Source organism: Acipenser ruthenus, chromosome 29, assembly GCF_902713425.1.
Source record: "Acipenser ruthenus chromosome 29, fAciRut3.2 maternal haplotype, whole genome shotgun sequence".
Taxonomy (NCBI): Eukaryota; Metazoa; Chordata; class Actinopteri; order Acipenseriformes; family Acipenseridae; genus Acipenser; species Acipenser ruthenus.
This window is the reverse complement of record NC_081217.1, coordinates 22,228,051-22,242,928: the sequence shown is the minus strand read 5'-3', so window position 1 is coordinate 22,242,928 and position 14,878 is coordinate 22,228,051. Positions and strand designations below refer to the sequence as shown.

General features: G+C 43.0%; 1 protein-coding gene across 1 annotated transcript; it reads left to right on the top strand.

Annotated features, from left to right (window-relative positions):
* The first annotated feature begins 841 nt into the window (after positions 1-841).
* On the top strand, positions 842-4,789 carry LOC131702129 (olfactomedin-like protein 3A). Its single transcript, XM_059004164.1, has 3 exons — positions 842-1,932; positions 2,628-2,913; positions 3,483-4,789. Exons 1-3 carry the CDS (start codon positions 1,831-1,833, stop codon positions 4,265-4,267), a joined length of 1,173 nt encoding a protein of 390 aa, XP_058860147.1. The 5' UTR covers positions 842-1,830; the 3' UTR covers positions 4,268-4,789.
* Positions 4,790-14,878: the final 10,089 nt, after the last annotated feature.

Sequence of the window (14,878 nt, the reverse complement as noted above, 5' to 3'; positions counted from 1 at the left end):
TTTTTACGAGCTGACAATGAGTGCTTGGAAATGCAACACATAAATGGCAATGCTTAAGGAGGTTACTGCAGTTTATGGTGTCCATGGAGACGTCTTCATTGTTTTGGGATCCTATTTCCTTGACGTTACTTTTATAAATACTGAGAGAGACCTTACTAAATGTATTTGGTTTCTTTTAAGTTGCTCTAAATGTAGTTTTAATGTTTTTTATAGTTATCAATTATCATTTAGATACGATTCCCCGAGATAGTTTCCCAGTGCACACAAGTCATCACTGTATTCTTGAATCTGAATAAACCTATACTCTGAAATCCTCTATTCCTACGCCAGAAGCTGCTTGGCAAGAGGCTTTTAAAGCAGGACTCGTTTGCTTTGGACGCGGAATAGCCTTTGGAATGGGATGATGGAAACGTTGACGCTACTCGCTGGTGCTTTGGCAGTCTCTGTGAAACTGTGTCTTGGAAAAAACATGATTGTGCTGGCGTTTACCCAATACCCTGATCCTGAAACAACTGCTTGAACATTCACTTCACCAGCTTGCAGACATTTTCTATGCAGCCCCCTGACACACCTGTCTGCATTTGGAGTCTTTTTTTTTTTTAATGGCTATATCCTAAAGCTAAAACAATAACTGAAAAGAACGGTCTAAACTCCATTGACGCGGATCTAAGCCTTTAAAAGGTTAACAAAGAAAGTAAACTTGTTTTAAACAGAAGCCAAGACTCTTCTTAACTTCTCTAACAATCTTGTGTTCAAAAATGCTGTATCGCAGACAGTTTAGCAGAAAGACGACCCATTTCTGCTGCTCGGGGGGGGGGAGGGGGGGGGTGGGGGGTTGTAATGCAGTCCATGGGATAATAACACAGCTCTGAAGTGATAGAATAACTTGAGATTGCTGTGTAAATTGGACTAACTGATGCACTTTTAAAAACATAATTAACTTCAGACAGACTGCGCCCTTCCTGTAATTAACCATCCTCTAATGAATGGGTCTTCTGATCAAGTGGAGACAGAGAATACTACATCAGAAAGTTTGATCTTGAAAAGCAGACAGGCTTCCCTAATCTACTTCAGGAGGGGCATTCCCGGAGGATTACTCTTGACAGTAGTGCTGAGGAATTTCCAGAGCTACAAACGGCACGATGCAAGTGTTGGTTTGTGTTTTAATTTTCTAAAAAGTTTAAACATTGGGTGAACCGTACAGCATGCAATCATATATGCAAAACACAGTGAAGAAGAACTTTAATGTGAAATAGTGACTTACACTTCCCATTATGCACAGGGCGGACCAGGACCACCCTGCGTTTGTCCTGCATATTTTTTAATTTAAACATATAGGCAAAATCTGAAACGTCAAACACTTGGCTAACGATTTAAACATTTTAAACTCCAAACTAGTATTGACACCTCTAGAAATAGTATACCCCCAAAAAAACATTTTAAAATACCAGCAAAAAAGTGTCTCTTTTTTTAATAGTAAAAGATAGATGGAGAGAGATCACTTTGGAGTTTCAACACCTTGTTGGGAGCGGGGGCAGATTTGCTTTCCTTTGCATACCGTTTAGTAACATTTTACACTGAAAGCAAAACCTTCAGGAGTCTGCAGTTTCCCATCCAGAGGTACAAAAAAAAAAAAAAAAAAACCCCAATCCGTCAAGATTGTCCCGAGACTCCCAGCGGGACACCTGGAATGAATAAAAACCCAGATGTGCACAGACTCCTCCCCCTCTCTTTGTGAAAGCATTGCAGCCTGATTCAGAGTGCCTCACTCGCACACAGCCAGACGCTGGTACAGGACGGAGCCACGCTGACTAGCCTCTCCCCAGCACCATGGCACTCCGAGCACTGTGTCTCCTTGCTGCCCTCACCCTGGCCTGTGCCCAGCACCAGCCTCTGATGGAATACATTGAGAGAAGGATTCTCTCAATAGAGGTAAGAATAACCAGACTCTCCAGCCCAACCTGGGGATCCCGAGAGAAGTTTTTAGAATAGACTTTTTTTTTTTTATTAAAACAAGATGCCCTCTGATTACAATTTAATTATGACATCTTTTATAGCATCTTTCGAAAGGTACTTTATAACAAACTATGCTAGCTGTGCAATGATACCGTCACGTCTCACAGTTTGTTGTTGACTTGCTATGAGGAACGTGGAGCTGTAATTTAAATATAATTCTGGGATTAGTTGCAGTTAAATTCTTGCTAGTTTTATATAGTCATTTTATCCTTCTCAGAAAAATGTGCTTTTGCATTTGAAGTTCTGAGAGGTTTAAGTAATTAAAAAAATGGCCTATGAACAATTAATCCCATGTAAGCTCTGTATAATGCGTTGTGAAAGTCTAACTTTCTTTACCAAGAACTTTTACTGGCACATTACAATTAAACCATCAAATATCAGAACAGTCTCGGTACATTTAAACTGATTTGAAGGAGTTTATTGAGAGTTTTTGTATTTAGTGTTTTATTATATTTTGCCTTTTTTTTAATCCACATTTTTAAAAGATTAACCAAAACAACCTGTGATTGAATCGAGAGAAAGAAGTGACACCGACACCATGCCCACTGTCCCTCCCCTTCCATGAGCTCCATCTTCACTTCCTTCCTGTCTGCACCCTCTCCCTTCCCCAGGACCGGATCTCGGCGTGGCACGACAACACGAACCGTTACGCCGTGGAGCTGCGTGAGTTCAAGCAGCAGATCGTGGCCCTGATGGAGACCCTCGAGAAGGAGCGGCAGGGACTGCGCAACGAGCTGGACAACACCAACACGCGCGTGGAGCGCATGGAGCGAGAGCTGGACTTCCTGGAGACGCAGAACCACGCCCCGCCCTGCGTGGAAGTGGACGACAAGCTGGTGGAGCAGCAGGTCAGAAAGGTGAAGGAGAAGAACAAGGTGAAGTACGAGAGGCTCACAGGTAAGGAGCACTCCTTCACGACATGCTGCTGCAGATCTAACATCATGCAGAGGTATCGAAATGTATACCCGGGCCAGGAAAAGGAACACATGTGTAATACTGCCAACATGTATCGTGTTAAACTGAGATTTCATCCGTCGCTGCAGTAGAAAACACCTACTAGTGCTAAGAGTTGATATAGTACAAGACAAGTTGTAATATTCAATTAGAAATGTTTTAATTGAGGCTTGTAGTTGAAATGTTTCTCATTGAGTTTTAGGATTTCTACTTTGAAATGGGGTCCATTTGCTCTAAGTCTCTGGTTTTATTCTCTCTACAAAGCACTAAAGGATAAAGAATGAATATTCGTGGGAAGTCAGTCATTTTTATGCCAGTTGATTAGCTGAAGGAATCTCTTTCCTAGTTAATCATTTGATGCTTGTATAAAAAGTGTTGCTTTTTTACTTTTTATTTTCAAGTTGGGTGTTCTGTGGGGATGACATTTTTCGTAACGGTGATTTCTTCTGCATGATTTCGAATGCACTTCAGAATCACACTTTTATTGAACTCCTTTCCTCCCCCCCTCCCAGACTGCAGGGACATGATATCCAGCATCAAGTCCATGAAGATCCTGAAGAGGCTCGGTGGTGCGACGGGTGTGTGGGCCAAAGACCCGGTCGCACAGTCGGGGGAGATCTACGTCTTCAACAACTCTTCCGGGGACACGCTGCACCATTTCAAAACGGTGCGCGACTTCACGGCTTCTGCAGGAACCTCGCGGGCCAAGAAGATCAAGCTGCCCTTCCCCTGGGGCGGCGCGGGACACACCATCTACGACGGGCACGTCTACTACGTGAAAGAGGGGCAGGACTTCCAGGTCATCAAGTACGACCTGAAGAACGAGACCGTGGTGGACAGCGTCGTCTTCCCGGCGGAGGAGCAGGTCCCCGTCTACGGGCTTTCCCCCGAGACCTTCATCGACCTGGCCGTGGATGAGGAAGGACTCTGGGCCATCTACGCCACCAAGGAGAACGAGAAGAACATCTGCCTGGCCAAGATGGACCCCAAGACGCTGGCTATCGAGGAGATGTGGGACACGCCCTGCCCCCGGGAGAACGCTGAGGCGGCCTTCGTCATCTGTGGCACGGTGTACGTGGTCTACAACACCAAGCTGCCCAGCCGCTCGCGGGTCCAGTGTGTCTTCGACGTCAGCGACATGGTTACCAACGACGACGCCCCTTTGGTCTACTTCCCCAGACGCTACAGCTCCCACGCCAGCCTCAAGTACAACCCCCGGGAGAGGCAGATCTACGCCTGGGATGACGGCTATCAGATTCTCTACAAGCTTGTCCTGAAGAAGAAGCTGGAGGTGTGAACCCCACAAGGGCTCCTAGGAACTGGGGGTGGGTGGGTGGGTGGGTGGGGAGCCAGGCTGGTTCTGCCCTCTCCAAACAGTACACTATCACATGTAATATAACGCAAAGCCACTGGTAATGAATTTTTTTTTTAGAAGGTACTTGGTGCCATGGGGCCTCTGTTTCCCGTCACCAGGGACTGTGTTAGCTGGTCTTAGCTCGTCACAAGGACTGTAGAGCGGTTTCACAGAATGGGACTTAACTCTTTCTGTATCTTTACCACTTGCCCTCCTCTCTCACCATTGACAATGCTATTCAGTGACATCACTTACTGTTCATGGTGCTGTGTTTCTGCCAAGCATTTGAAAGGTGTTGTTTGTTTTTTTGCAGATCACCCGTTAATGGAACAAAAAATGCTATTCATATCAAAGAATTTTTTTTTTCCCAATTGTATTCCTCTGTACTTTTTTGTATGTATTTTTCAAGGATACAAGGTCTTTTTGTAGAAAAATTTAAATCAATAAATAGTGACTAAACATCTAGCCATTATGTTTTACAATGTATTTTTGTTAATAACCCCCCCCCCAAGATTGTGTGGCTGTTTCAGTACGATTCCAATGGGAGGGGAATGTTAATGCGATAGCTGCTGGGGTGCAGTGGCTCCAGAACGGTGCAGCAGAGACAAGTGGAGGAAATGTTATTAAAGAGACCTTTTGTAGAAAGCTGGTGTATTTGAAATACTCGGCTGATCCTATTAAAGGTAGGTTTACACTGTTTAACTGTAAAGCCCTCTGCAATTGGAAGCTGGAAAACAATGCTGGCAGGGATAAGCGGGCTGAAATTGAAATATTTGCTGGTTATTCCTCTGTGCTTGGAATGCGTGGCCCCACGTTCCCCTCTAGATTGGAAACATGTGTGCAGCTCTGTGGTGGTGCATTAATCATCGATGCTGACGACCACTTACAGACTAAAGCAAGCAGAGGAAGCGAGAGGCAGCTCAGGAAACAGGGTCCCTGGTGGGGAAAGCTTTAGTGATCCATATCTTTAAATAATATAAATAACCAGAAGATGGCAATGCGTCCTGTTCTAGAACTCAGCGTCTTTCTAATCCCAGCTCTGTTCTAGATCCTGTCTTATTCCTAACCCCAGCTCTGTTCTAGAACTCAGCGTCTTCCTAATACCAGCTCTGTTCTAGAACTTGACGTCTTCCTAACCCCAGCTCTGTTTTACATCCTGGCTTATTCCTAACCACAGCTAGGGAACCCCACCCAGAGGGAATTCAGATAGGGTCAGTAAGGACTTTTTCCCAGGGCTGAAACTTCAAAAATCTTTTTTTTTTTTTTTTTTGTTTGTCAATTGATATTTGATTTGAGATGTTAATAGAATATCATTATCTGATGCTTGTGTGCAGAATGTGTTTTTTTTTTTTTTTTCCAGAGGATTGTACTAGTAACCTGACCCCAGATGACGCAGGAAGTGAAGCAGTAACAGATTTCTAGGAAGGGAAGGCAAGCAAACCAAGAGCGTTCTCTGATCTAGTGTAGTTCCAGATGTCATGTTTTTAAATGAACATCCATGTGCTTCTTTCGAAACATGCACATTTGAGACGCGTGTGGTGAAAGGAGCTGCACAACAAGGTCAATGTGTTCTTCCTATCGGGCACCACTGCAGTGAATTGGCATCTGAATGGAGAGGCGAACAGCAAACCATCCGGATCAAAGACGATCGCCTTCCCGTTCACCTGAAGAGCCAACTCTGTAATGAATCAGCATCTCAGCCCATTAAACTGAATGGAGAGGCGAACTGCAAACCAGAACTCCCCAAGCCCTAGCACGCCCTGTCCCACAATCCATTTCCATTGCTTCCTGTCCCATTGCCTCCCTGTCCCCAGCGTCCTCCCTCCACACAGAACCCCTCCTGTTTGCTTTTCATTCTCCACAGTGCCTGCAAATAGCAAGCAATCCGTAGAATGCTCTGGTAATAATCCACTCAAATGCCAGCTGAGGTTTCTCATGGCTTTTTGTACTTGGGTATTAAATTATGAAGAGATCAGACTTTTGTGTGTGTGTGTGTGTGTGTGTGTGTGTGTGTAACTACAATACAGGCTTCTATGGAAGAACTTCCTGACAGCAGATTCATCGGGATGGTGAAGGCAGAGTTTCTGTAGTGCTGTGCTTTGGCTCGTGCAGTGGGTGTCAGTGGGGAGCTGTTTTGCAGGCGGATGTGGTTTCAGATCCAGCTGCAGTATCTGTATGCAGTTTACCCTGCTGAGCCCAGCCTCTGAATGGAAAAGCACAGCTGGGGGTAACAATCCCCCCCCTCCCTGGCTGCTGCCCTGCTTTTTCTGAACTCCTGGAAAAGCTGTGAAACCTTGAAAAGGCAGAATTTGCCAGCTGTCCTTCAAGGATACGCAGCTGAGCAAAGGAAGAAAGTAACATTGAAAAACTCTTTTTTTTTTTTTACCTGAAGAACTGCAATGGACCATGAATGAAAGCAGTCCCTGAACCCGCGAATGCTTTAGACAGACTGCAGTGTGTTTCCAAAACGCTCCTGTTAACTCATTTTAGGAGGGAGAACACCCATTTTACAAGTCTGTCTCCTAACTTGAATTTGGTGACCAGAAAATGATATTTTCTAGTCGTTTTAGTTCTAGCCTTGTGCAATTAAGCAGTACTAAAACAAGCATAGTCCATTCAACAACAAACATTTTGTTTTTATAGCACTGGAAACACAGCGACGCCAAAGACACTGAGACCATTACTGTGCTTCTCTGACCAGGCAGGCGATGTGAGACTCCATGCAAAAAAGAGAAATGCACTGACAGAAGACAACAGACGATAACGCCTTCAGAAAACGCTCTCGAAGCCTTTGACTGTGTTGAAACACTGCTATGATAGTTAGTCCCACTTTGTCCTGTCTGCACCGTCCCATTGGATCCTGCTCTAAACACTTCATTCACAGTTTGCCAGCATTGTCATTACTCTGCGCTTTTAATAATGAGCACTAATCTAAAAAAACAGATATTAAAGAATCATTTTCAGCTAATCTGTTTTGTAAATTACTCTAACGAGGGTGTTTCGTGAACGCAAACAAGAATTCTATTAGTGTCCAAAAAGCAAGTGCAGGCCTATCCGGAATGGTTGTGCTGTGCATGATGGGAGGTTCGTGGAGATAGCTGCGAGCCTCTCTTAAAAACACTCATCATTGCTTGGGATGTAAGTGGTTCACGCGGTGTTACACAGTCAATGTGCTGAAACTGATGGGACCTCAATGAAAGGACACCGTTCAGATGGGCGTGAGATTGCTACCTGTGTGGAAGCAAAGGGGGGCTGTCGGGTCAAACAGAGTTTAGTTTGTGACTCCACCAGTACTCCTGGGCAGAGTTTAAAACCAGGGCCACATTATTGGGAACCACAGCCTTAAATAAAGGAGACTGCTCTGAACTCTGTGGTGCTCTATTCCATTAAGATTAAAGGCAGACAGAAATGAAACATCCAATGGCACTTGTAGTTGATTGCCATGGAACCGGAACATGTTTTTCCAAATTTGTTTACATGAGTTAGATGTGCATATTAGATCAATTTCAGTGGCTCAAACGCTAGATAAAGAACTAAGGCTTTTGAAAAGCAGTATTTATGATACACAGTTGAATCCTGTTGTAGTTTTAAAAAGTAGCACTTCTCAAGTACCAGTGCCCAGTGGGGGCTCCAGTATAATTTGCACTGACGGGAACTTCGTGTTAAGTGAATTTGTATTGTAAGAAGTAATTTACAATAGGCAACTGCTGAGCTTTTTTTCCCAAAGCAGTATCATAAAACACTGTCTGGAGAAACTGCCTGGTAATATTAGCTTTAGGACCCAGGAGGTGCACAGCTAACAGGTTTCATTAATGAAATGCACAGTTTAGCAGGATTAGGATTTTTTTTTTCTCTTTATTATTAGCTGCTAAAAATAAGTGCTGCTGCTCGGGGAAGAAACAAGAGGGGGGGGGGGAAGCAAAACACTCGAGCAACTGCTTCTCAGAACGGAGGCAGAAATGTACCTTCATGGACTCGAGAGAGGCCACAGGCTGCTGCTGGTTTGTTTAATAAGTGCTCAGCATTGCAATGGCTAATGGATCCACACCAGCAACCCTTGTGCATATCGATTCATTGACAAAGTAACAAGTGGATTAAATGTAGGGGGCTGCGAGTTCTCTACGCCACAAAGCAGAAAGAGGATACCACCTGAAACTGACCAACATGCACACACTTCACTGCCCATACTTAGAAACTGGGGCATCAAGTTGTGACACCCAAATTTAGCAACAGTAACAGCTACAAGCTAGTAATGTGTTTTGTGGGACGCGCGTTGCTTTCTATTGATTTATAACCCCGAGGCTGTGGTCTGAAAAGCTGTCTGATGCCAGGCTGATTAACGAGCATCGCTTGTGTTGGGTTCCTGCCAGCGGGAAACCAGTCCAAGAAAGCTTCTTCATGTCCAATGAATTTCACCAGAGAAGATGCAATTCATAAGAGCTCATTTTTTCTGGTTAGGTGACTGTATTGAGGGGGCACGTTACACTGAAATTACAAAGTAATTATTTGTGAAGTGTTGTGAAATGAATATACAGTCATTTACGCTGGGATAAATCTGTGCTGGATATGTAGAGAACCCACCTGGATGCTATCAACCACTGAGCTGAAAAGTGCTCTGTGCTTATCGCACGCGGGGGGTGGTTATTTGCGTCATTCTTGGTTGTAAGTGCCAGTCTTTGCAGGAACTCATTACTCCTGTCAGAGCTGAGCGCTTGCTGTTTATTTAACTGCACATAACTAAAGTTCTCGTTGGTGTGGACACTCCTAAATGAATCTAATTCCTGTGTCTCCAATATCCCTGCTGTACAGATTCAGGGCTGCAGCATCGCTGTGGTTTACTGCCATCATGCTTTGCAGTGAAGATGTTGTTATAGAGAAAAGCCTTGCATTTAATTCACTGTACAGGTCACACCCTCTTCCTGTATAGATAAGGTCATCTGCAATCGGATGTTGTCTTAGCAATACATCCTCCACTGTCCGTCATGCTGCTATGCCATGACCCTGTGCTCCTCTGTTCTCTCACCCCTTCAAACGCTCTTTTGATCACCTACCCTGTGATGCATACGACAGGCAAGTGGAACTGGAGATCAACTCATGAGCTCAGCCTTAATAACAAATAAAGAGCGCACACACTGACACACAGACATGTGTAACTACAATAAGAAACCCTCGGAATGATTGCGAGGGGTCAGAAGCACGACCATGAGAACGGAATTGAAGCTGTCTGTGCGTTCCTGTTGAATGGAATTTAAAAGTAGGTTGTGTGCTTGCTTGTATGTAATAGCGGACTTGTGAACAGAAGGATATTCTCGTTGTTTTGTTATATCTACATCGTGGGTCGATGACGGACTCATTTCTTCAAACTGAGCTGAACATTGTTATGTCAAAACCTGCTTTTCAAAAAGCATATTTATTTTCCCCAAACATAATCTCTTGGCAAAGGCTGTATTTCTTTTCTCCATTATCTACAGTAATAGTGTCTGTGTGCATGATTTATTTAAGCAATACAGATGCCCTGATGTGAATTCCATCTCCTAGCATGGAGCAGCCCCGAACAGCTGGGAAATGTTTAATAGAAAATGTTTCTCTGTGATACAGCATTCGCATCTTCAGCATAGAAACTGATTCCTCCGAGAGCCCTGAAATCGTTTTAGTGAAATTGAAATAATAATAATAATAATAATCCCTTTTGCTGGAAGTCAGATGGTGCGCAATGATGCGTTTGTGAAAGATCATTTTCCTGATTTGATAGTATTTTATAAGTTCTGTATTACCATATATATCTCTAAAGTGACAGTCAGTGTTGAGGAACCTGTATTTTGAAGTGCTGAAGTTTTCAAAGTCTGAAAAGAAGCCGACAAATTTCAGCCAGCACTTTGAATTGAGTTATTCTTCTTTAATTGGCTATCTAGGTGATATTTAGGATATTTAATGGTTCAGTAAATCACTTCAATATGTAAGACACATGACATTAAAATGCTCTTATGAGGAATTAGTTGCGTTATCCATGTATTTAATTCCATTGTGCCCAACACAGATTTATTTTTAATTAATTGTGTCCAAGCTGCCACACAGGGCTGGTTTGTTTGCTCTGTGTAATTGGAATTTGTTTGAATCGGATAATGGGAAGGCAGGCATAATTGTGTTAAATGTGTCTTCAAAATAAATTTGTGATCTCAAAAGTTACAATTTGTGTTTAATTAGTTTTCAAATTAATTTAGTTTTGTCTCTAGTAAGAGAAAGTTTGTTTCTGTCCATTTGTAATAAGCTAAGGATTCCAGAGCATTTTAATATGCCTTTTATAAGTTAAACCATTTAAAGATGAGTTCTTCTTGTTCCCTCCAGTCCAGTGCAGGCTTGAGGCACGAAGACTGAACTGCTCCCCCACCCCCTAAGAGAAAGGGTGCTCCCTCCAGTCCAGGGCAGGCTTGAGACATGGAGACTGAACCGCTCCCTCCCTCACCTCCTTAGATTCATGTTTTAGGGTAGACAAGGTCATGCATTTGGTTGGGTTTGAACTTGTATAAACACTACGTTTTGAATACTTGGCTTTGAGCTATACAGTATATAAAACACAGAGGCCTGTTCCACATGGGAAAGTAAGCTGTTGAAACCTTTATACTTTATCTGAAGCCAGCAATGGAAGTACCAACACTTGATAAGACCCTGATGTTAACCAGACTTTGCTTCGAGGCTGCATGAGTGAGTGGTGGAGTAGAGGGGGGTCATACACGTGTGAGGGAAGAAAGCGACACAATCCTTCTCCCCCTCTTCTCTTCTCCTCTCCCCCCGTGCAGCACTGTAACGAAAAGGAGGCGACGCGGCAGGAGAGAAACCATATTAATTAGTTGGCTCCTGGCCTCTAAAGCTCAGGTCTTGATGTGTGGCAGAGAATTGATTATCACGGTCAGGCCGGGAGTTTGTTAAGGGCCTCCATTATTCAGACGGAGAGCATACAGAGACATGCCGATGAGGTGGAGGGGGGAGCCCATGGATATGAGGCTAAAGAGAAGATCTTCTCTCTTCCCCATATGTGCTTCCAATCCCCCCCCCCCCCCCCCAATGTGCAAAGTAAGGCAACACCATGATTAATCGCCTTCAAAATGGCATTTCTATATGCCAGCGGCTTATTGGTTATTAAGAGGTGGAGAGCAGAGGTGGAATGGCTACCATAAGGGAATCAATTCATTGTGAAAAATAAATCTCTGATTTATTCTCAGCAGATCAAGCACCTGTGAACTCTGAGGTTAGATACACAGAACGAGGCTCATCTCAGGGTTGGGAAAATGTGATAGATTTCTTTTTCAAAGCTTTTAATTATAATTTCCCAGTGGAGAAAAAAGGAGTTTTAAAATCAGCATTTATTTGGCTTGTCAGTCTGGCTAGGATCACGTTGATCAGGGTTAAAGAAATATTTGTATTTTTATTGGCTTTTAGGAAGGGAATCGCGTAGTTCTATTAGTTGATACACAAGATATTCCTGAAGTATCTTTATTTAATTACTTTGCTCAACAGGAAAAGATACACCAGACAATTCAAGAACTTCTACTCCTCATACAGTATATCTCTTTAATCATGAACATACATACATACAGAACTACTCACTTATTCTCCAGACGACATGAAGCAATTTCACCTCTGCGTCGCCGGCCCCTTACAGCTGTCAACTCTCGTTAGGAGAATTCATTTTCAATCCAGCGACAACCTGATTGAAAACAGCACACTCGCTCTGCCTTCTGCAATTGAGTTTGGACTGAAAAGGCATTGAAAGATAAACACTGTGTCCTCTGGGCACTAACTTGAACCTTTCGCTGTGGAAATGAATGTCATTTCCCCCAGACGATCACGAACAATAACTGTGAGGAAATGAAGATCCTCCTTCACCTGGTTTAGAGACTGTGTCTACTCGTTAAACCTCCTGATCGATTTTGATTTTGTTTTTGTGTCGCTTGCCGTGAAGCTTTTTAACGCTGAAGTCTGGATCTCTTGGGAAACCAAGCTGTATACATTTTATGAGCTTTTTGGAATATGGTGCATTTATTAAAAAGTTTCACATTTCTTAAAAGGAGTTGACAAGGATATTTGAAGAGCAGCAGAGACCAGGACCAGAGGACAAGGTCATGGAGTGGACAGGACATGAGTATGAGAATCTTTTTGTTTTTTGTTACAGTGTGGTGAGTGTATGGAATGGATTGCCAATGTAAATTAAGAACTGACTAGATAAAGTTCTGGGATCACTCAGCTAGAAGTAAGTGGGCGAGCACTGAGGGGCTGAATCCTTGCAAACGGATGAGAATGCATCTGTTTCTTCTGGTGACGCAATCGGTGAGTCATCTGTAACTTCAAAACCCACAAACACAACTAAGAGAAAACTTAGTCTGTCTTTCTTTCTTTCTTTCTTTCTTTCACTATGATAGACTTCAACAGGAAATCTCACTTTATAAGCAAACTTATAGAATGTTGATTAAATCAGAGAGCAGTCTCCTCAGCCTCTCTGTGAGGGGTATGCATCTATAAACCATGTACTGCCTTCTCTCCCTGGCGGCTCACTGTCATCTCTCTTTTACATCTCCATGAACCTCTCCCTTCTGCAGGGGGCTGAATGCAGCACGGCCTGCCTTCCTTGGGTTTGTGCAATTTCTCCAAACCGCTGCAGGTATCCACTGCGAGGTGTGGAAATGCTGCTGGTAAATTGATATCTTTTTTTTTCGCTTGGCTATTATTTCCCCCCCATATGGAAAGTAAATATAGCTGAAATATGTCATTGACAGCTTTTTTTATTTGTATTCATCATTGCCAACAATGCCGGAGGGAATTTTACATATGGGTTATTTCCCCTGGTTAATATTGTGTGTTCAAACACAACCCCAGAAACTGAGCTCTGTGCATAACCTGAGGTGAGCGAGTCATTTAAAAAGAGCAAGAAATCAGCCACGCTGCACAAACCACGTTTAGAACCAACACCTTTATTAGTTTTCTTGTTTTTTTATTTCTTTTAAAATACAGAGAAACTTTTCAAACATTCATATTACAAATACAATCCTCATTTTAGTACAAAATTGTAAAGGTACTCTTTCCACACAAGTACATGAACAAGAAGAAACGCTAATACGAATGAGACTAATTAACACGAAAACACAATCTAATCAATTCCAAAGAGAAAGGAAGGAAGCTACATTATCATTATAGTCAACTAACCCAACTACAAAAGGAGTTCTGCTTCCTCAGCTGCGTCAGGGAAACGGTATCAAACACAAGGGGGTGAAAGAAAAAAGGAAAGCAAAGGAAAAACTCCTTCATCCTTTACAAAAACCTGGCGTGGTTGTGTTACTGTGCTCTCTGTAAGGGGGGTCTGTGTGCTGTAGACTGGAGGCCTGGGAGGAGGGTGTGTTTTGTAACTAATTTCTGTTTTCAAAAAAAAAAAAAATTTGGATTACTTGAGAATTCTGACCCTGCTGCCCAAAAGTGTGGTAAAAAAATGGATCTGTAATTTTGAAGCTCTGATGAAAGTCAAAATGCAATCATGCATCATACAATGCAATAATTAGGCAGGTTGAAATAAGGCAAGTCAACCCTGATATTGTCACACACCCCTCTTTCAAATGGGCAGCCATGCGCGCCCGTTCATGAAACCTCATTTTCCCCTCGCATGCTTCAAATGTATTGAAATGTATAATCCTGAAGACGTGAGGGAGGTAGATCTTTCATAAAGAGGGTCCGCTGAGGTTGACGAGATTCCTTTACTACAGATTTTTCAAGGACAAAAAAACAAATGTAAAGAAACTACTGCTTCCTGGTAACTGATCACTTGTGTTGTGCTGTAGGTCATACATAAAGCTGGACCTCTTTTTAGTGAAAGTGACCTGAAGTCCAGGAAGATGATTAGGTACCAGGATGCAACTTTTTATTCGTTTATTTTAAATATCTGTGTATCGCAACTTATTATGAAAGAAAAGCAAAGGACCAAAAGAAGATAAGAAAAAGGGAACAGAAGAGTGATGGAGCTCAAATTGATTTCCATTCCCTGGTTATCACTCCCTTTTTAAAGCATTTCTTTCAAACACATAATCCCTTCTGTCAAACCCAATCAATTCTGTGAGCTATGAATTTCCTTCTCCATCCGTGAAAGAGCTCAATGTGGAGATTGATTCTACAATCAAATGTTAGCAACGCTTCCCAGGAGCCAGGCCCTGTTTCTGCCACAGGTAACCTTCCCCGGTCTCCTAAAACTGATTCCTCTCTTCTCTCTGTCCCTTTAGACCCCTCGGGTGCAGACCAGGTGGGACGTCTGTCCTCTTCCCAAGGCCGAGTCCAGCGGGGTGGGAAAACATGTCCACCTGATTCCACTGTCTGGCAGCAGACACAAACCAAGGCTTCAGTGGCCATTCAAGAGCTGTAGTCTCCACTCTCACAGCAGTGCCCAGCTTGGAGCGGAAAGATTTTGAACAGGCCCTATTCACAAAGCTTATTACTTATTTAAAAGACAAAACTGCTAAATTTCTAAGACAAATGTTATTTATTTATTTATAGGTACCGGCAGAAATCTACAGCTAG